Source organism: Brassica napus, chromosome A9 (assembly GCF_020379485.1).
Source record: "Brassica napus cultivar Da-Ae chromosome A9, Da-Ae, whole genome shotgun sequence".
Classification (NCBI taxonomy): domain Eukaryota; kingdom Viridiplantae; phylum Streptophyta; class Magnoliopsida; order Brassicales; family Brassicaceae; genus Brassica; species Brassica napus.
In genome coordinates this window covers 24,718,850-24,741,663 of record NC_063442.1, presented here as the reverse complement: position 1 = coordinate 24,741,663, position 22,814 = coordinate 24,718,850, and the positions used below count along the sequence as shown (strand labels likewise).

General features: G+C 34.0%; 2 protein-coding genes across 3 annotated transcripts; one reads left to right on the top strand and one right to left on the bottom strand.

Moving 5' to 3' along the window:
* Positions 1-202: 202 nt before the first annotated feature.
* On the top strand, positions 203-3,853 carry LOC106421153 (transmembrane protein 120 homolog). The gene is made up of 11 exons (XM_013861994.3): positions 203-324; positions 738-1,119; positions 1,190-1,268; positions 1,359-1,453; positions 1,537-1,641; positions 1,709-1,788; positions 2,386-2,476; positions 2,561-2,668; positions 2,751-2,837; positions 3,158-3,226; positions 3,466-3,853. Exons 2-11 carry the CDS (start codon positions 922-924, stop codon positions 3,595-3,597), a joined length of 1,044 nt encoding a protein of 347 aa, XP_013717448.1. The 5' UTR covers positions 203-324; positions 738-921; the 3' UTR covers positions 3,598-3,853.
* A 4,810-nt stretch (positions 3,854-8,663) lies between these two features.
* On the bottom strand, positions 8,664-11,709 carry LOC106421150 (trihelix transcription factor GTL1-like). 2 transcript variants are annotated; one of them, XM_013861993.3, is made up of 3 exons: positions 11,181-11,709; positions 9,483-10,833; positions 8,664-9,395 (listed from the first exon to the last, which is right to left on the bottom strand). In XM_013861993.3, exons 1-3 carry the CDS (start codon positions 11,441-11,443, stop codon positions 9,384-9,386), a joined length of 1,626 nt encoding a protein of 541 aa, XP_013717447.1. In that variant the 5' UTR covers positions 11,444-11,709; the 3' UTR covers positions 8,664-9,383. The 2 variants fall into 2 exon arrangements, with proteins under 2 accessions (XP_013717447.1, XP_013717446.1); XM_013861992.3 differs by having other exon boundaries at positions 8,664-9,399; positions 11,181-11,707.
* Between the last annotated feature and the right edge of the window lie 11,105 nt (positions 11,710-22,814).

Sequence of the window (22,814 nt, the reverse complement as noted above, 5' to 3'; positions counted from 1 at the left end):
CTATCTATTTTAGTTGGGCTTATGATAAACAATTGATTTAACGAACAAGGTTAGCTTTTTTTATAGCCACCGGAACAAAGTTAGCTATATACTCGTAGTCTCGTATAATCGTATTAGGCAACTTTTAGGCATTAGGTTGGCTTGGATTATTTTTTTTTTTTTAAATGTTGTTTTCTCCAAAACGTTGCCATGTCCATGTGATTTTATAAATAACGTCAAGCAACACTCAATTTATCATTCTTGTTTGGAACTTTTTTGGGCAGCTCATTGTTTCGTGACATAGGGGATTCTTACTTCCAAGTGATGTTCAGTGCATTCATAGCGGTATGAGTTTAATTGAATTTTGTTTCAGTTGATTCTAGAAATAGTGAATCTTCTTTCTTGGAAAATATACACTTGTTATATATATATATATATATATTTTTTTTTTTTCGAAACTTACACTTGTTATATTTTCTTATGAATATTTTGGTTCATAACATTTTATTGCTGAAGAATGAATCTGTTACTCTAGGAATAACTGAAACATCAATATTTAGAAAATACCAAGAAATGATCAACTTTTTCGAATGAACTTGAAATGTTCAGCTTTCTCAAGAAATATCAACTTTCACATAAACTTGAAATGATGAACTTTCTCAAGAAATTATCAACTTTCTTTTATTCAACGTTTATTTTAACTTTTGCCATCATGCCGACATGAAATAGTATCATTTGTTTTTTTATTATGAATTAAGGTTTATTAGAAAGAGCAAGAAGAAAGAATCAAAAGATGCGTGCGATTTGATCCATAATTGCAACTAAGGACCTCGTCAATTTGAGAAACATCAAATCAACCCCAACCTTTAGTTCCGCCATCTCTACAAAATCGTTCCCTTTCCAACTCTGCCTCCCTCGTCCGGACAGATCGCATCAGAGACCATGGAGGTTGAAGAAGAAGTGAGACGTATCGTGGAGCAGGTGAAGGACCTCCACGACTCAGCCACCTCATTCGTGGCTTCTTCATCCCACGAAGAGCTCTCTCTCCGCAAGAGATCCTCCGCCGTCGAGGCATCAATCACCCGCCTACACTCCACCCTCGTCTCCGACAAGCATCTCGATCCCAAGCTCTTCGACAAGGCATTATTCTTCACATCCCCTTTTGATCTCTATCGAATCTTGTAAATAAAAAAAGTTTCAATCTTTGCAGCTGGAGGAGGATCTGCAACGAGCTAGATGCATGCTTGCCGATGGGGACTCTTCCTCCTTCCTCCCCTCCAAACCTCAAGGTTTCTCTCTCTCTCTCTCTCTCTCTCTCTCTCTCTCTCTCTCTTATTCACTTCTGTTTTGTAGTAAATGATTTGATCCTTTCTCTTCAGGACGCTTTGTAAGAATGTTCTTGGGACCTGTCAATGTTCGAGCCTCGAGGAAAGATATACAGCTTAAAGTCAAAGAAGAATACAATAGCTACAGAGTTAGTGTTTTTTTGCTTTTACTCCCCCTCTCCATTGTCATGTCTCTTCATAACGTGAATTTGTTTTTTTATAATGGGAATAGGATAGGACGGCTCTTCTTTTTCTTGTTTTCCCAGCAATACTTTTGACCCTGAGATCTTATGTCTGGGGTGGATGTTTGCCTGCTTTCCCTGTTCAGCTCTACGAGGTATTCTCTACCCCTTGATTTTAGATTCTTGTATCAACTTATTGTGATCTCCCTTTTTATCAATCAGGCTTGGCTTCTGTTCCTTTATGCTGGTTTGGCTATGCGAGAGAACATATTGAGAGCCAACGGGAGTGACATCCGTTCCTGGTACTCTTATGATTGCTTTTATCCCTTATCATCCACTCTGTCAAAATTTTAATTATTCTAGGTGATGCATTTGCTATGCTATTGCTAGAGATCACATGATATGTTATGATATATTGTATGTTGATCTTAGGTTCTACGTTCATTTTCATGTTCCTTCCTTTGGAAGTGGGGTTCGTTTATCTTTTGGTGATAGTCTCTCTTTCCGTTAGTTAGGTTCTGTCTGCTGCAGACACTCCTTTTTTTTTATTATTAACTTTAGGGTGTTTTGCCTCTGTTTTTTGGATCTCTGCAAAAGCCTTTTTGAGGCATAAGGATTGAATGGATGTTAGTTTTTCTATAGGAAATGTAATGCAGCCGCTGTTTAATATTCCTCTAAAATGTATATGGGAATGCTGCTGAACAAGTGGCTTATTTTTGCTGCCAAGTAGAAATCTGATCCTTTTATCATTTCCAGGATATTACTGAACGCATTGGTGTGTTGATGATTTTTAGCTCAAGCGATTCGTTAGTTTTGGCTAATTCTGATTAACATACATACCCACCCTCCTGTGGATTGGAAATGACTTAATCCTCTGGGCTGGTATGCTTTTTTTATAGGTGGCTTTATCATCATTATTGTGCCATGGCTATGGCCCTTGTCAGTCTCACTTGGGAAATCAAAGGTCAACCAAACTGTGTTCAGAAGCAGGTATTGATTACTATCATTATCATATATGCAGAGTAAAGTCTACCAAGTACAAAATGTTGATGGATCATTCAAAATCTTTGACAGAAAGGAGTCCGTCTTTTCCTCCAATGGGCTATGATGCAAGGTGTTGCGATGCTTCTGCAAAATAGATATCAGCGCCAACGATTATACACTCGCATTGCACTTGGAAAGGTGCCATTCTATTTTACATTTATCTCTGCTCCAAACCCTGTACGCCTGGCTGTAAAAACATTTCATTGCTGGTCATTTTCAGGCTAAGAGAATGGACGTTGTATGGGGAGAAACGGCTGGAGTAGATGGGCAATTATGGCTGTTATGTCCTCTTTTGTTCACTTTACAGGTAACCGTTTCACCTTTTTTTTGCGAAATCAGTTTCGCATTGAGGTTATGAACGTATGCTTAAAGCATCTTGAAGCTTCATGCACCATAAACCAAGCTTGTGTGGTTACTAGTGATTGTATCTACTGACTTCCATAAGGATATATATGGAACTCAAATATCTCTTTGAAGATATATATATATATATATATATATATATACTAAGTAAAACAAAGATCTATGATGTCCTTACTTCCCCTCAATCCAAAGGAAGCGTCAGATGAGGTTGTTTTTTCCTATTGTATGTTAACGTGTTTGTATTATACTTTTGGTAAAACTCAGGGCTTTGAAGCATACGTTGGTCTGCAGTTACTAAGGACAGCGTTAACTGGGGTAGTCGCCGAGTGGCAGGTATATTAATCTCTTTTCTGCTAGCACTTTTTTGCGTTATCTTCACTGGTCTATTCACGGACCAGTTTGACCCCACACAAAAATAAAAAAAAAGAACGTGATGGAGGCACTAGTTAACTAATGGATATCGAAAACTCACTCCCTGGCTGGTCTTGTTACTCATTTCCAAGCAAGCTTATCTTAAATACTTTTTTTTTTATCACAATGGTTTTCTGATGATAACATGAATGCTGTGGCAGGTGTTGATCTGTGGCATTCTTCTGGTTGTGATGGCCGTTGGAAACTTCATAAACACAGTAGAGACATTGATGGTTAAGTCGAGATTCAAGGCTAAGATGAAGAGAAGTAAAAGCAGAGCGGAGCTTGATTAAACTGCTTTACTTATATTGACTACAGCTTCATAGTTCCCAACTTCGGATCTTTCTCCCCATTATTTATTTTTACTTGATAAATTTTGTTTGCTTGGGGCACAAGTACCTAAGGTTCTTGAAAAAAGGAAATTGACCCTTTCTTTTTATGTAAATGGAAGTGGGAATTGATAGTTGATGGGTTGGGTTTTGTAGATTTTTCAACAAACATTTGTTGGGTTTCTAGTCATTAGATTCTCAATAGATTGTCGTTGACTGATTTGTATGTCTTTGTGCTTGGAACTTAACACTAGTTTGAAAAAGGTAGCTTCCTCGTTAAGGTTTTAAACGATAACCTCAGTACATTGTTTCATTAATAATATTTTGATGATTATCTAGAATAACACTAAAAAGATTTTTATTACAAATATAGCATGCAAAGATTAATATAACCAACAGTTTTATTAAAGTACATGACAGTTATACATTTATTTTATAAAGATACTATAAATAAATAAATACTTTAAAAAATGAATATTTTTATTTTTATTTTTAAATTTCAAATTTTTATTTTTGAAAAAAAAAGTCAAAATTTTTGTTTTCCGAGAAAATCAATTTTTTTTTCCGGAAAAAACTTGAAATTTTCATATTTTTAAAAGAAGTTCAAAAAAATTTCAAAACCTTTTAAAATTTTTTTGTCTAGTAAACGATTTTTCTTTTAAAAAAATTAGGAAGACCTTTAGTATGCATGATATCTTCCTAGATTTGAGTTTACTAAGACTTTTCTGAATGTGAATTATATTTTCATGAATTTCCATATATAAATACTTTGATAATTATAATATTTTCATGAAATTTATGAAAATATTGATAAATATATATACTATTTTCATAAAATTTTGAAAAATCTTCGTAGATTTTATTTGAAACTAGGTGTCTTGCCCGCATATGCGGGCTTAATCGTTTAACAAATATTTATTAGTTTATTTTTTATTAATTCAAAAACTATCATAATAACTTATTATTTATGTTTTCAAAAAAATTAAATCAAACATATATATATATATATATATATATGACAAAAATCTAATTAAATATATATGTTTAATTAAAATTTATTAAAGATAACATTGACTTTAACCACTGAATTTATTATAATTGTTTTATAGTTTATTTTTAAATTTTATAATTGAAAAATATGTTTTAAGATAACAACACAATATATAAGAATTATCTTATTTTCCAAAAAGTTAATATTATTAATTAAAATTCGTTTTTGGTTATATAATTAATTATATATAAAATTCATTAAGGGTATTATAGATATTAACCGCTCTAACTTTTAACGTGAGAGCTCGACTCCAAAAATTTACTTCGCAAATAATAGTATAGATTAATTAAAATTTATTAAAGATAACATTGACTTTAACCACTGAATTTATTATAATTTTTTTATAGTTTATTTTTAAATTTTATAATTGAAAAATATGTTTTAAGATAACAACACAATATATAAGAATTATCTTATTTTCCAAAAAGTTAATATTATTAATTAAAATTCGTTTTTGATTATATAATTAATTATTTAGAAAATTCATTAAGGGTATTATAGATATTAACCGCTTTAACTTTTAACGTGAGAACTCGATTCCAAAAATTTACTTTGCAAATAATAGTATAGATACGTACATTCTTAAATATGTTTATATAACAATTTTTATGAATATATATATTTACGAATATCTTATTAGATTTATATTATATATATATATATTGAATAAAGTATTCTTAAATATGTAGAACATCTTCCAAAAGATTTTGGATGAACATCATAAATTTGATATCTAAATTTTATCAATACGAAGGAGTCCTCCAAAATCTACTTATACAAGATTGTTGCACCTATTTATTTTTAAGTCTAACCTATTGTACACAACTAAATATTAATAACTATCCCCTATTATATAGCAACCAAATAATATCTTCTAACATTTAAATAAATCTCACCCACTTTAATAAGATCATAACAACATATATGAAATGTTTCAAATGTTATTTTACTTAAATCAACTTCCTTCAATTTAACATATATACATATAAACGGCACCGAAATTTCAATATGTAGGGGTCATTGTCATATATACCATCCTCCTCCATTAGATCAAAATTTTTTTACGAAATCAATTTTTGAAATATAAATGAGCCATGTCCTATTAAACATTATTGATCAAACCTGAAAAGTATTTTCCACCCAAAATTTTATAAAACGAATCAATGAATTTTGCTAGGTCTGGAGTTTTTGGACCTAATTAGGTATTTAGAAAAAAAATTATTTGGGTTTGGATCGGTTTCTTTCGGATATGGATGGTTTCGACTCCATAATTCAAATACCTATAAAATATATGTTATTTTTTGTACGTAACGGGTATAGATCCGTTCAGATATTTAGAACTCAAATAAAAATCGATAAACATAAAAATACTCGAAACACGAAAAATATCCAAAATCTAAACAAATACCCGAAAAATCAGAAAATACTCAAAAAACCTAAAACTGTACTCGAAATTTGACCGAGGAACCAAAAAAATACTCAAAATTGTATCTGAATACCCAAAAATATATTTTTAAAATTTGAATTTTTACTCGAAATCCAAAACTATACCCGCAAATTCAAACCAAAAACTTAAAAATATATGTATATCAAAAACATATCCAAAATACACAAATATATCTAATATACACAAACATTTCTCTGGACCCGACGTGAACGTGAACCAGTATTTTCGAGTTGATTTTGGTTTGGTTTTTGGGGTCCATGTAAAATACCCATGCGTACGAGAGAATTACATAAGATTTATACAGAATTTCAAATAAAGTAATTCATGAATTATATAATTTTTTTAAAAAAATTAGTTCTTTTATATAAGTCGACTTTGTAACATAATAATATAAAACAATCACAAAATACTAATTTATATCAAACTTTGTTATAATAAAAGAACCCGCGCTTTTAAGCGCGGGTCAAAATCTAGTAAAGATATTAAATATATTTTAAATCATCTTTGTAATGTTTGATAGATGTTATATATTGAGTAATACTTTTCTAAATATGAACATATATCAAATTAAGAAAAATGACATACAAATTTGGGAAGAATTTTTTTAATATACATACAAGTTACTTTCAAATAATTCTATTTAGACATTTATGAAAGCATTCTCAACTTTGTAAAACAAAATTACAAATTCAGAAAGATCAGGAAAGTTTCTAAAATCAAATTCAAGAAGATATCATACTCAGAAAGTTTTCCCTAAACTTTTTTAAAGAAAATTCATTTCTTAAAAAAAATAAAAAAAAAAATTGAAAAAAACAAAATTGGAGAAAATTCTAAAAAAAATAGATTTTTTAAATATTTTATTTTGCATTTTTAGTTATTCATTTATTTTATTTATTTAATAAATAATTAGTTAAAATGATAGATGAGGATATAATTGTTATCTTTTAATTAAACTCATTTTGGTAATATCTGACTTCTAGATACTATTTTTGAAACAAAAACAAAAAATAAACATAAACAAAAAATAGTTAAGGAAATTTAGCCTTATATATTTATAAGTATTTTTGTTCACCCAATAAGTTCTGGATCTGTTGACGGAAAAAAGGTTATGAACCTATATTATCTTCGAACCGGAGGCTGGAGTGTGTTTTTTTTTTTTGCAAAAGGCTTTAAGGCTGGAGTGTGTTACGTGTTTTTGTTTATAGTTTCGTTGCGTAAGCGGTAATCAAACTCTTTAATCTTAAAAACTCCTTTATTTTTTGTTTAAAGCTCAACTTGTACACCATACCCTTTGAGATACTGATCGAGCCAGATTGATTTTACTCGGTTTTGGAGATATAACTAGACTGTTTATTAAAAATATAAAATATTAGCGAAGAATTGACATAGTGAACAAAAACCCCCGAATGACCGATTAAGAATCTAAGTATGTACCTTGTTCAAGTCTTGTGCGAAGGATAATCTCCCAAATTTTTTTAAAAAATTTAATATGAAAAAATTTTCGTTCTATGGTATGAACCTCATAATCAAAATGACATTATAGATTTGTAGACAAGAAAAGTTAGCTAAAGCCTAATCAAAAAGGAAACTACATGTGAGGGACTTAAAAACAGATCTTAAACTTTTGAGTTTATGGTGGGATCAACATGTGAAACTGTTGATTACATGTTGGGTTGTTTTAGAGTTACCCTAAATATACGTAATTAAACAAAAAAAATAAAGAAGAGTATAAAGTGTAATGAATAAAGAAAACAACAAATGCACATGGGTAGGACAGGCTCTTGGTGTATTTTATACACAAGCATTACATTGTAATATATGTATAATTAGATACATATAGACATATATAAATGATTGCACGTTGGGGCAGCTGTGTAAGACACAAAGAGGTGAAAGCAAGTTGGCAATCAAAGTGGTGTTTACTCTTTCTTACCTGTACCCATTTCCTCCATTATTACTCTCTCTATCAAAAAGATACAGAATCTTTTCTTTCTTTCTTTTTTTTTGGTATGATCATGCTGTCTCAGTCCATGTTTGTATATTCTCTCCATTCGTATAACCAGCTTTTATGATTTTCTGTATTTTTTTAAAGGGGGTTTCCTCTATATATGATTAGTATTGCAGTAAAAATCAATAATATTCTGAAACAGCTTTTGAAGGTATTAAAAAGCAACAAACAGAAGATGAACAATGAAAGTGGCACGAGTCTTGTCGTTGTAAGTACAAAAGCTGCACATGCTTTTGATTATAATGAAAATAAAATAAAAAGGGTGAAAGTTGAAACAAAAGAACAAAACTTTGAGTGACTCTATTTAACTGATCGTGACACAAATGAATAAATGGCTTATCGGTTTGTGTCTTTGTGGGCGCCGCAAAAGGGATATAACATAAAACACATATTCTTTCTTCTCTTCTCCTCTTTCTCAAGCTATGGCTTTGAGTGAGTCTCTTCTCAGTCAAAGAAAAAAAACAGAAGCAAAGTGAATATGAATAAGCCAATCTTTTTCATCTATCAAGTCAAAGCAGCAGAAATAAAGTAAAAATAAATGCTTTAAAACACCATAAAGAAATAAAGATTTACAGTATCTCCTTGTTTTTGAAATCTTAGGTCTCCTCAAGGAAAAAAAAAGACTCTTTATTCCCCAATTAACCAATCAACAAATGTTTAAAGAAGAAAAAAAAAAGATTGAGACTTGCTGATAAATTACAACTCCAAATAAACTAAAAGACCTTTAGCTAGAGTTTTTGTTCATGAGGGTGGGTGGGTGTGTATGTGTTTAAGAAGAAAACAAAGAACCGAGAAACAAACAAGAGACAGCGAGAAAGAAAAGAAACAAAGGGAAAGAATGTGAAGAAAGAATTGTATTCACTGGAAATCAAGATTGATGAGACCTTGATTTTCAGTTTCTGGTGTCAGATGGTGTTTTGTGTTTTTGGGGGTGTTGTTTAGAAACTATGCACACATAAGTACATTTTCTTGGGACGAGGGAAATTCAGAAACAGTGATTAAGATTTACTGAACCATTGTCAAGAAAGGTGGCTCGGTGTGGCCATTGCCTCCTCTGTTTGCAGGGCTCTGAAATGCAACCTCATAAGCCGCAGATTTCTCATCCTCGTCTAGTTCTTCATCCATCTCCTCTTCCTCTTCCTCTTCCTCTTCTTCTTCCATGTTATTATAATTGTGAGACTCCTCAATTTTTTCATACTCACTTATCATTGAATCTTGTTGTTGGTGTTGCATCAGCTCTTTCATCACAAGGTCTTCTGGCTTCAATTACAACAAATCAAGATTTTTAGTTATTAAGAAACAAAAGCAACTAACATTTTGGAAATGAAAAGCAAAGTTTGTACCTTCTCTGTTCCTTGTGGACTTTCCTCTCTAGGTTCTTCTTCCTCGCTTGAAGCTGACCCGACGGTAACAACTCCTTGTGGGGGCTTCACTGCAGAGACCGGACTCTGCTTTTGTACCGTTGATATTTGGTCTTGATGAGGTAGAGCAGACGCACTAGAACTGCCACCGGTTCCAAGTACTTTGTTGCGGTAAAGAAGATCGAGGCGGTGAAAGTAGGGACAGGTCTTGGCATCTTGAGGACGTTCCTTGTTGCTTTCTTTAACTTTCTTGTAGTATTTGTTGATGTTTTCCCATTTCTCTTTGCATCTCTTTGCGTTTCTGTTGTATCCCATTCTCTTCATGGAAGATGAGATCTCTTCCCATAAAAGTCCTTTAGGGACATTGTCTTGGTACCTTGGTTCCATTCCGCTTCTCAAGTTTATAAGCGCAAGAATCTCCGCCTTTGGCCACCGCGATGATGAGGGCGACGATTGATCAGAGCTCATGATCACCTCTTGTTGTGGTTGAGGAGGAGGAGGAGGAAGAACCTGTTGTTGTGGAATGGCCATTATTGGTTGTAGTTGAGGTGGTTGTGATGAAGGGCGTTTAGCTGCGGGTGGCGGCGGGGGAGACGGTTGTGATGAGAAAGAAGGAGGTAACTGAATAGTGTGGCCAGTGATTTTCTGAATCAGTGAGATGATTGCGGCATCGCGAGAAGCAGAAGCGGCTCGTTCTTGAGACATGATCTCGTGTTCCCGAGCTAAACGAGACATCTCTTGGCGTTTCCAAGCTTCTTCACGATGGAGACGCTCTTGTTCTCTCTTCTCAAGGGCTTCAAGAAAGCTCCTCTGCATAGCCGCTTGCTTCTGCATCACCTGCCTCACCAAACCATCGAATAATTCCATCATCTTGCCGCCTCCCCGGTTACCACGTTTGCGTTTGCGGCTGCTGGGACCCGCCTGATCCACGTCCATAATATCTTCATCATCAGACCCCATTCCTGAAGCCGTCGATGAGCTGTGAGAGGAGAAGGTCGCTCCGGGAAAGGTGGGACCCATTGGAGGAGGAGGAGGAGGTACATTGGGTGTAAAAGAGACAGTGTGCGGTTGGGTCTGCGGTAGAGGGAAGACTGGGAAATGAGATGAAGAAGGAGGCGGTTGGATGGGATTGGCGACGGAGAGAGGAGTGGCGTCGAGAGAAGAGGAAGGAGGAGTAGTGTTGAGAGCTTCGAGCTGAGAGAAGAACTTGTAAGCTTTACCGTCATGCCGACCACCGCGCGTTTCTTTAGTGCGTTTGTAGTATTTCTGAACGTTTTCGAATTTCTCTTTGCATTTCTTAGCACTGCGTTTGTAGCCTAACTCCAACAGCTTCCTGTGTGCCATTCAAACATCAAACCTCAGTTTCTGTCCTTTTTTTTTTCATTGCTAGCTGGAAAATTAATACGTACTGTTCGATCGGAATAATTACAAAAAAAAAGAGTATTGGGATCGTAAAATCTAAAACGTCCCAGAAACTCATGAGCCTTTCTTGCTGTATAAACAAACAGTTCTTTAATTTTCTTGGGATGGTGAAGATGCTTGATCTCGAATATATTATTTATTATTTATAAGTAACAGCAAAAATAAAATAAAATAAAAAAGTAAGCGTTGGAAACACATGCAGATAGAGAAACACCATTGATGAGAACTCAAGAAGTAATGGAGGAGAGAGAGAGAAACCTGGAAACGTGTTCCCAAAGAGGGGCTTTGAGAGTGGCGTCACGGAAAGTAGAATCCATTTCAGATCGGATCCTGAGAAGCGCAAGCGTTTCTTCTCTCGGCCATCTGTTCCCCGACGAAGAAGACGAGCTTCCTCCCAACCCTCCACCGTCATCCGCCGCCGCTGAGAATCTCATTAGCTCTTCCATATTAGCCGGGGGTCTTGAGCTGATTGGTGAAGCTTCCTCCACCACTTCATTACCTCCTCCAGCTCCTTGCTCCATCTCTAGATTCACCAGTCCTGATTTGAATCCACCACTCTTTTATTCTACACACACACACTCTCTCTCTCACGGCTTCTTCATAAAACCATTGACTATGGAGGAAGAGAAAGAAGCAGCCTTATTTTTACTGCAACTAGGTGTTAGAAAGGAGAGATGAGGATTACGAGGATGATGATAGATAGATAGAGAGAATGAAAGCAAACAGAAGTTAATAAAGCTGAGCCTCTTCTAACTTTGCAGCAAATAATTGTTAAACCCACTTTTCTTCACCTCTCTTTTTCTTTTCTTTTTATATTTAAAAGGGTCCACATATTTTTATTAACATTAAATTTTATTTGTATTATTATTATTATATGGAAGGAGGGCTTTAAAAGTTAAATTTGGATCCGCATACATCTCATTGCCAGTGAACCTATTGATTTTTTTTCTTTTTTTGGTTAAAATTGAAAATAATATATAAAATAAACACAAATTCATGTGCCTATCCCATGTTGTTGTCCTCTCCCACCATCATGTCTATTGTGTTCACGTGGCGTTGTCTTATTGGTAGGGTATGTTACAATCAGATTTTCGCAAAACAAAGGACAAAATTGGAATTTTGATAGTTTTACCCGATTTGAGCTGGACCAGCCTTGACATCTTCCTCCCACTCTCTTTTCTCTCCAATTCAACAGTCTCTCTCTACTTTATAATTTTAATTTTTGTTGTGTAATATAGTTTTCGAAACAGACCAAACAAATAGTGATGTAAGAAAAAAAACAGACTAAACAATAGTGATGTAACAAAAACAGATCAAACAATAGTGAATCTAACGCCAATGAATTTTATATGTTTATAAATCATACCTAATGTACTCTAGTAAATATGAAATTAATATACTTTAGTTTATTTATCTAAATGGTCCAAAATTATATAATGGATACAACACTACAAGAAAACATAAGATTAACGATTGCGGTATTCCTCGTGAGTTCGTCGTAAAAGAGACATTACGAGGAATTAGCGAGGAAAAACGTTTCATCGTTACTCGTTTGTCGTAACGCATATTTCCTCGCCAATTCGTCGTAACTTAGCGAGAAAAACCTTTCGTCGTAAAGACGAAGTACATCATTTCGTCATAAAAACCACATAATTATTCCAAGTAAGACTGTTGCTATGTTTCCTCATAAATACCTCGAAAAGAGTTCCTCGTAAACTACACGTATTTATCTCAAAACTCGTAAATTACACGTAAATACCTCTAAAGTATTTCCTCGTAAAATACTCGTTTAACCTTCCTCATCATTTCCTCATAAACTTTTCACGTAAATAAGTCGTAAATTAGCTACGAATTTACTTCGTTTTTTATTTTACAGAATTTAAAAATATAATTAAAAAATAATTAAAATTATTTAATTTATTAATAAAATTAAATTTAAAAAAAAAATCAATACGAAAATATTTTATATATAAATAAGTTTTGAATTTATAAAACAACAACCGGAAAAAAAGAACTAAGAGTCGTTCATCGCCCGGTAGAATTCATCACTTCTCCTCTCTACATCCGCCTCGGCATGTGTGTCGGATGATGATTCGCCTGGAATGAGATTTTATCGTCGCATGTTCCTCAACAAAGACTCCCACTCCGGATTTGTGGCCATTATAACGTCGAAGAAGCCCTCGACTCCACCCACACGAGCTACGAACGCAGATCGCATCGAGTCCAACTCGTTACGCAGCTGAGTGGACTCTCTACGCAGCTGAGTGACTTCATATTCCCGTGTCTGAACATAAGACGATGTCGCTCTCGGAACATCGTTGACGGAACCAATCCCCAACGTACGTCCCTTTTTCTTAGGGACAACCTTAAGAACAAAAAATAAATATTGTTACTAAAAATTTAAAGTTAAATTAAATTAATAATAAAAAAATTAAAATTTTAAAAAATTTAACTCCTCGTAAATTTTATCCACTTCAAGTGTGGATAAGGTGACGGGTAATCCGTCGGTGGACTGTTGGGTCAGCTGGATCTGGCGGTCATCAACCTGAGCAACAAAGTCGTTGAAGATTTGCTCGGACTTGTCATCTAGAAATTGGCCCGTCCTGTTTTTGTGGGTCCTCTCGTAAAGTTGCAAAAGAGACGGGAATTGTCCCGTCTCTTTGGCCTAAAAAACATTTAAAAAAGTTAGAATATATATATATATATATATATATATATTAAAAAATTAATTAAATAAAATATTTAATTACCATTTCCAAACGGACACCGGCATGAGGTTTTTGGCCCGTAGAGTGAAGCATCGGCCCATGGCCGTGCTCATCTATCGTGTTACGGGAGGCAGAGCGAGACTGGGCGATTCTAATGGCGTCAGGATCCCGCCAATAACGGATGAGGCCATCCCACACATCTGTGGTGAGCTCAGCGGGTTTGCAACACTCATACCCTTTCACGATCCAGTCACCCTTCCAGTTGGAGATCGTGTCCAACAAGCGAACTTTCGCCTTCGCGTAAAACGCTTTCCTCACCCTCTCATTGACCCCCATGGACCAATGATATTTTTGCTGTAAAAAAAATTAAACTAATAATTAGTTTAAAAAATATATACAAATCATGAATAAATTAAAGTTTATATAATTAATTAATAGTAACTTACAGCGTAAATTTTGAACCACGTCTTTCTGACGTAGATCGGCATCTTTTTCCAGTTCGGATTTGCCATGGAGAAGTAACCTTTGATCGTGTTGGTTACGTCCGATGCAAGACATCCGTCAACCCCAAACCTGAAAAAAACAAATTTAAAGTATAAATTATTTATTAATGTCAGAAAAGAATTTTTAAAAAATTAAAAAAAATAATTAATTTAACATACCACAAAGTTCCGTCAAGTCGGTCGGGGTCCATGACTGGTAAACCTTCTCTGTCTGGCTGACCGAGAAGGTCCTCGACAGTGTACAGTGAGTAAGGAGCACTTGGAGGCATCATCAAATTCATCCCGGCGGGCATCGGAGGAGCCATCGCAGGAGGCACAGGAGGAGGCATCGTCGGAGGAGCCATCAGAGGAGGCACATGAGGAACCGATGGTGCACTAGAAGAAGGCGACCGAGAGACTCTCTGAGAAGACTAAGTCTCGGGGACAGTCGCCGGACCCGAAGAAGCTGAAGAAGACGGGTATAAACGACTACCACGCTCACCGAACATCTCTCTGTAATGGGGAGTAAGTCTGTTCCTTCGAACCGTCTGGAAAAATGTTTTTAAAAAATTAACATCAACACTAATTAACAAATTCTATAAATAACAAATTCTATAAATCTAGCTAAATTCCCTACATCAACCACCTAATCAACACTAATTAACATAAAATCAGTAAAGCTAATCTAAATTCCCTACACTAACTACCTAATTTATCCTAAACTAATCAAATTAGAGAGGAAATAGAGAGAGTACGTACCATTGCTACGAAAGAGAGAGGAAGTGGAGACGAAATGGAAGTGAGAAGCTCGCGTGTATATATAATAAATTAGTAATCGTCGTAATTTCCTCATAAAGTTACAAGGAACTAGTGAGGCCCGTGTTTTTCTTTACGAGGAATTAACGAGGCCCGCGTTATGTTTCCTCGTAATGTCCTTGTTGATTAACGAGGAATTACCGAGGCCCGTGTTTTTATTCTACGAGGAATTAGCGGGGCCCGCGTTTTCCTATTACGAAGTCTTTACGACGAATTGTGCTTACGTGGAATTAACGAGTCTCGCGTTCTTTAATTTTTTAGGATACGTCGTAAGCTCCTCGTTAGTTTACGAGAAAATAGCGAGGATTATGTTTAAATCCCTAAAACCCCAAACCCCATCTTCCTTATTTCTATTTCACATATTCCAAACCCCAAACCCCATCTTTCTTATCTTCTACTTCATATATTCCAAAGCCTAAACCCATCTTCCCTTTAACGAGGAACTCGCGAGGCCCGTGTTTGGTTTCCTCGTAAAGTCCTCGTTCATTTACGAGGAATTAGCGAGGCCCGTTTTTTTATTTACGAGGAATGAGAGGAAGCTAATTGGTCGTAAAACCTTTCTAAATTTTCTATAAATACTCACCAGTTTGCTTCTCAAATCAAAGATAAACTCACCAATTTGCTTCTCAAATCAGAGATAATTACTCACCAGTTTGCTTCTCAAATTAGAAAGATTGAAAAAAAAGGAGAAGAAAATACTGGAACATATGTGGGCGGAGACAAGGCTAGACTTACGTAGGTCTCGCCTTGTTTCTTTCCACCTGTGATTCCAGTATCTTTCTTCTCTTCTTTTTTCAAATATTACAACAGCAGTCCCTAATTGGTCGTTAATTTATGAGGAATTAGCGAGGCCGCTTTTTTATTCTACGAGGAAATAACAAGGCCCGGGTTTTCCGGTTACGAGGTGTTTACGACGATTTCTGCTTACGTGGAATTAAAGAGTCCCACCTTCTTTATTTTTTAATTTCGTTGTTATTTCATCGATATATTACGAGGAAATTACGAGGATTATGTTTAAATCCCTAAAATCCGAAACCCCAAACCCCATCTTCCTTATCTTCTACTTCATATATTTCAAACCCCAAACCCATCTTCCCTTTAACCTCAATCTATTATTTCCATTCCAAAATTTTAAAACCACAATTCCTTAACTTACAATCACAATTAATATCTTATTTCTAATACAAACTCCTTACACAAAATAAAATTATATAAATAGTTTTTCATGATTAAATCCATCAAATCACATGCATTAAGTCTGAAAATCAATCTTATTAAAAACAAATACATCAATCGGATATATCGACATTCTCGTCATCACTAGAAACATCATCATTTTCATTAAAATTGTCTTCAACAGCTTCATCTGTGGCATCGTCGGTAAGATCTTCGTACTCATGATTATGCGGATCAACGAGAAGGATGTCATCAAATTCTTGTTCAGGTTTATCGACTTCATTTATCTGTTCTTTTTGCAATGGTGGTTCTTCTCCACTGATGATTCGTCCTCGAGGTGTAACTTTGATCACAGCTAACCAATTTATTCCGGATTCTCTCATCCAAGGGTATAAAAGGAATCTAACTTGGTATGCTTGTGAAGCTAAGATGAAAGGCTCGAATCTGTTGTACTTGCAAAAATAAAGAAAACGTAGAAATTAATTTATTTTGCTCATGTATGGCAAAAAAAGAATTTGGTTGTACCTTCGTCCACCATTGACATCAACTACACCGTATTTGTTAAACCGAACACCTCTGTTGACGACGGGGTCGAACCATTCACATTTGAAGAAGATGCATTTTAGCTTCAATATCCCTGAAAATTCGACTTCAATAATCTCCGTCAAGATCCCATAGAAATCTGTTTCCCCTTCACACATATTCCATAGTTATTGGTCGCCCGCTGGCTACCATACTCATATGTGTGAAAAATATAGCCTCGAGTGAAATACATTTGTGATGTAGTGACCTTTACAAGTGGAGATTGAATTACTTCGTGTACCCACTTAGGATAATCTGCATCGTCGTCATAATCAACCTGGAAAAATAAAGAGAACCTTGAAATACAGATCATGTATAAAAAAAAAGTTTGATCGACCTGAAAAAATTAAGAGTTTGAGTTAATACATGATTCTTCAACCACTTAATAAAGTGTTGCTCTTTCCTTTTGTCTATGTCACTTTTGGATATACCTGAGAATGTTTCTTCGACTTGAGAAACAAATAGGCTGTAAAATCACATTTTATATTAATTAATCTTTGGCAATTATATAATTTATACTTATATGCGTTTAGAAGTGTCCATATATGCTACCTTTTAAAATAACGCATCAATGAATCCTCGCAATTGAGTAGAATATAGGTGTGTGCTGAGCGTCTTCTTCACTCGACCACCAAACTTCTTTTGATTTCCCACCGAGTCGCCCAATATGGCTAAAGATGTCTCGAACACCAGCAACTGCATATGTTGGCGCGACACCACCATCATCATATCTTCTTGGAGCTCTTTTCCGGGTACGTACTTTTGACGCAAAGTAGTACTATGTGAAGTGAGAAGTTTCTTTCGTCAAACTTCCAGCAATTATAGAACCTTCAAATTTTGCGAGGTTCTTTGCATTTTCTTTCAAATATTTCATGTCTCGCTCATACTGATACATCCATCCGTAATGTACAGGTCCACGAAGCAATGCCTCGTATGGGAGGTGGACATCTAGATCCTCCATGACGTCAAAAAATCCCAGAGAAAATATATTCTCCAAGTTGCACAATAAGATGAGAATGTTCTCCTGAAACTGTTCCACGACTTCTTTTTTAAGAGTGAGTGTGCTCAAATCCTTGAAAAATGCTCCAATGCCTTGTATATTCCAAAAACAATTACACACATTATTAGTCATATATTATTGCAACTAAACCATTATAAAAGTACTGCGTTATAATATACTACATGTAAGTGATTCATGTATGTTTGTTAGAAGTAGCTCCGCAAATGCAAAAGGAAATAGTCGTTGCATAAAGACATGACAATCATGACTCTTCATCCCGAAGAACTTTTAACCCTTTTCAACACATCTAGAGAGATTTGAAACATACCCATCGAAAAACTTCACTTCTTTGCAATAGTTTCTTTTTGATAATTACACAGCAATTATAAATGACATTGTAACTTCTCTTCTCATTATACCACTTCATCAGAAAATTATGCAAAATTTGGACAGTTAATCATATCACTTAATTTTTTTATTAATTACTCAAAAATTGTCATCCTTTTTATTCTTAGACCAAATCTATTAGTAAAAAATTAATTTCAATCCAACAAAATTTGACATCAGTCTAAAAATATTTAAATGAACAATATATAATATAACTAAATACATCAAATTTTAGAATAAAAATAAAAGTCTTAAAAACGAAAAGGAAAAACCTTTTTATGATATTTTTTTTCACATATCGTTAAACTTAAACCAACAAGAAAATGATTCTCACAGAATTATTCTTTAATTAACAATCATGAAATTAAAGTTAACAAGATTTACAACACATACTATAAAACCATAACCAAATGCTAATACATAATTTATTTTTTGAAATTCTGATTCAAGAAAAATATAACACATAATACAATAAAAAAATAGTTGAGAAATATAATATAATTTGAGTTTGATGAAAAAATTTAGTAAATGAATAATAATTAAGTTTGAATAGATAACATCATCTAATAATATATTTTTTCAAGAATAAACAGAAAATTTTTATAAGGATAAAAATATATAATTATTTTTATATCAAACCTATTTATAAAATTTAATAAAACATTTATCATTTTAATAAATAGTTTATTTTTTAATCCAACAAATATTTTAATATCCATCCAAAATATATATATTTAAGTGAAATATATAATATAATCTAAAAATTACAAATTTGTTAGAAAAAGAAATAAAATTCATAAGAATAAAAAAAAGAAAAATCTATTTATGAGCATTAATTTTCACGTTTCATCAACCCAAACCAGCAAAAAAATTGAATCTCACAGAATTATTCTTCAATTTCTTAACAAGGAACTAAGTTTATAAAAATTAACAAAAAAAAAACAATGAAAACCATAACCAAATATTAGTATGTAATTGATTTCTTAAAAATTAATTTGGAAAACAAAACATAACACATAATACAATAAATATTTAGTGAAAACATATAATATAATTTGAGCTTATGAAATATTTAGTCAGTAAATAATAATTTAGTTAAAGTGGATGATATAATTCAATAATATATAAAAATTTAAAAAAGGAAAAAAATAAGAATAAAAAGTATTTATGAAATTACTTTTTATACTTGACCAATTCAGGCTAACAAAAATATATTAAGAATTAAATTATACAGAACTTTTTTTTATTTTTTTAGTCACCAAAATTTAAACTTAGAAAAATTAGAAAATATGGAATACCGAAACTAGAGATCAATACATAATAAAACATATATTTTAAAAAGGGTAGAAAAACAGAAAATACTATATAGCCCATATATTTCTGTATGGAATGGTCTATGGCTCCCAACCACTCGCCCGAGACCAACAAACAAAAATCATCATAACACTTTTCCGGATCTCACAGTGCATTTTTTCATTGACCCAATTTTACGAACTTGGAATACTCAAACAATTCAGGCTTTGGTGGACCCAAAGACGCTAAAATTATTGAAAGCATACCTCTGAGTACAAACCAGATGGTGGATAGGGATGGATGACACTTCACAAATAATAGAATATACTCGGTTAAAACAGGATATCGGCTCGAACGGGTCTATCCAGATAAGGCAAAACCACCATATCAGGTCTATGGTCCCACGGTGGATATTTTAAAAGCGTTTTGTTGGAAGGCGAGATGCCCTCCGAAAATAAAGCATTTTTATGGAAAATGTTATTAGGGTGTATGGATGTGAAGAAGAATTTGCAAGCGAGTGGAATACAAGGAGATATATGTTGTGCTAGATGTGGAGCTGATGAGAAATCAATAAATTAAGTGTTTTTTTAGTGTCCTCCTGCGCGACAAGTTTGGCCGTTGTCAAAGATACCGTCAAACCCATATTTTTCCCTACTAATTCTCTCTTTACAAATTTGGACATTTTCTGGAGAGTGCTCCCGGAGATGAAAGATCATCATTTTGCTTGGATATTATGGTACATTTGGAAATGAAGGAATAACAAAGTTTCTAGTAATTTGGATATGGACCCAAGAGATACACTTAATCTTGTGGAAACCGAATCAAAACTTTGGGCTGAGGCCCAGGTGAAGAACATTCAACAGGCACCACAACAAGTTGAGGTTAGGCATCGTCCGATGAGAGTAGGACACTGGTGCTTTATAGATGGTTCGTAGAAAGATAAGGAGCATTATTCAGGTCAAGGTTGGTATAGTATTCTCGAAGGTTTTAATGGTTTGATGAGAGTAAGAAATATTCGGGCAAGTGTTTCACCCCTCCATTCGAAGATGGAAGCGGTGATATGGGCAATGAAGTGTATGATGAATTTACGTCAATATCAGGTCACGTTTGCTACGGATTGTTTTCAATTGGTGAAGATTGTTTCAGAACCAGAAGAATGGTCGGCGTTTGAAAGTTATCTAGGAGATATAAAGATGTTGAAGACATGTTTCCTCAGCTCAGAGATCATTCGTGTACCCCGGACGGAAAATCAAAAGGCGGATAGTCTAGCACGAAGTGCCAAAAACAATCGTCTTTCGTCGTTTACATGGATGCAGAGCTACCAATTTGGTTCACATAGTCAATATGAGTCTGTTTGTTTCATGACGAAAAAAACTATATAACCCATATAATACAAAAAAAATTAGTAAGATTTCATAATATAACCCAAAAGTACATAATATAAATGAAATACATACATTTCAATAATATGCAAAAAAAAAATATAGGAGTAAAATAGATAATCCTTCACATTATTTATTTTCATATTTATCAAACCATGATACACAAAAAATGATAAAAAAATAAATATCATATATTTTTTTTAAACAATAAAACCAGGTTAATATACTAGTCCATACATAGTTGCTATACTAGTCCATAGCAGTATGAAAATTACTATTGCTGGGAATTATGCAGAAGATCCATTCAGGATATAAAGTTAAAATATGGAAGGATCTTTAGATTCCAACAACACCAGCTAGACCAGCACGTTTTAATGCCCTGGTGGTACATCTGAGAATGATAGTCATTGATCTTATTAAAGGGGACTTGAAGGAGTGGGAGGTGAACATGCTAGAAAATATTTTTGTCCAAGAGGATATATCGATGATCGTAGTTCAACCAGAAGTAAAACCACCCATGGTGATACGTTTTGCTGGAGCTTTATAAAAAGTGGCTAATATACCGTTAAGTCTGGATGATGGGTAACAAAAAATATTCTAAATAATGAGGAAAAGAAAGTTTGTTCAGAGTCAAGTATCACCAAACTTCAAGCTTTTGCTTGAAGAATAAAGACTCCACAGAAGATTCGTCATCTATCAGCTGCCACGTAGAAGTAACAAGAAAGCTTAATCGTCGCCATATGCGATGCAATATTTATTGTCATAGATGTGGAGAACCTACCGAAACAGTCACTCATGCCATATTTGGGTGCCCTCCTGGTACCAAGTGTTCAAGCTAACATGGACTATTTCTTTTTGGAACAAGAACAATATTGAGGATCAAGATTTGGACAAGAACCCATATCCTTGGATAATTTGGTACTTTTGGAAAGCTCAAAATGATAAAATATTCAGAGGTATAGATAGGGCTTCCCTAGAACCGATCAGATACGCAGAAGGAGAGTGCCAATATCGGTTCTCAGTGAATGTGACTTTTCCTACAACATCACATCCATTAAGTACCACAGTTTCACAAGACATGCTTGGAGAACATATATTTAGTAGATTGATCATGGTCTCCCACCTCTCAGTTTAGTGGATGCGGATGGGCCTGGAAGGACACCTCTGGACAAATCCGGTTAGTGGGGACACGAAATACAAGACGACAGGAGTCAGCTTTGCATTTAGAATTAGAAGCATTTAGAGTATGCTATGTCATTCGACTTGTTATAATTTTGGAACGGACTACAAAAATCTGATTACTATAATAGAGAAACTTAATGCATGGCCAAATTTTGCTACGGAGGTGGAAGATATAAATACTCAACAAAGAAGACTTCAAACATTTACGATTTTCTATATTCTTCGAAGACAAAGCACAATCTCGGATTTTCTAGATAGAATTTCAAATCTAATTATTCAGACCACCTTGAATCTGAGTAATATAATAGCTATTTGATGTAAAAAAATCAATAAACTCAAGTTCACTGTAACTATTGATGCAAAATAACAATGAAGAATTATTAGATAATAAAAATAAATTAAAAAGGTAGAAAAATATAAAAATAAACAATAGACATAAGAATGAAAATGTAAAAAATTGTTTTTACTATATAAACAATAGATCTTAGATTATCATGTCTATATAAATGTAGATTATTTAAAGGCTACGTCATCATCTAAAAATAAATAATCATTGAATATAAATCAAATATTAATGATATAATATAAATATATAGTTACATACTCTAAACGAGAACACAAGATACAATTATCTGTTATAAACACACACAACAGTAAAAATAAAATTGTTCCAGCTCTTCGCTTGGTCAAGCATCTTATCAGGGTCCCGTGCTGGGCTTTTTCAGTTTGAGTGCTGCATAGTTCGAGTTCGAGCTTTTTCGACGTTCTGCGTCAACCGATTTGTGTTACTTTGGTTATGTTTCTTAGAGTTGTTCTGCCTCCCTAATGATTATAATATTATATTGGTGTCTTGGTTATAGCGCTCCATAACGAAACGAAATTAT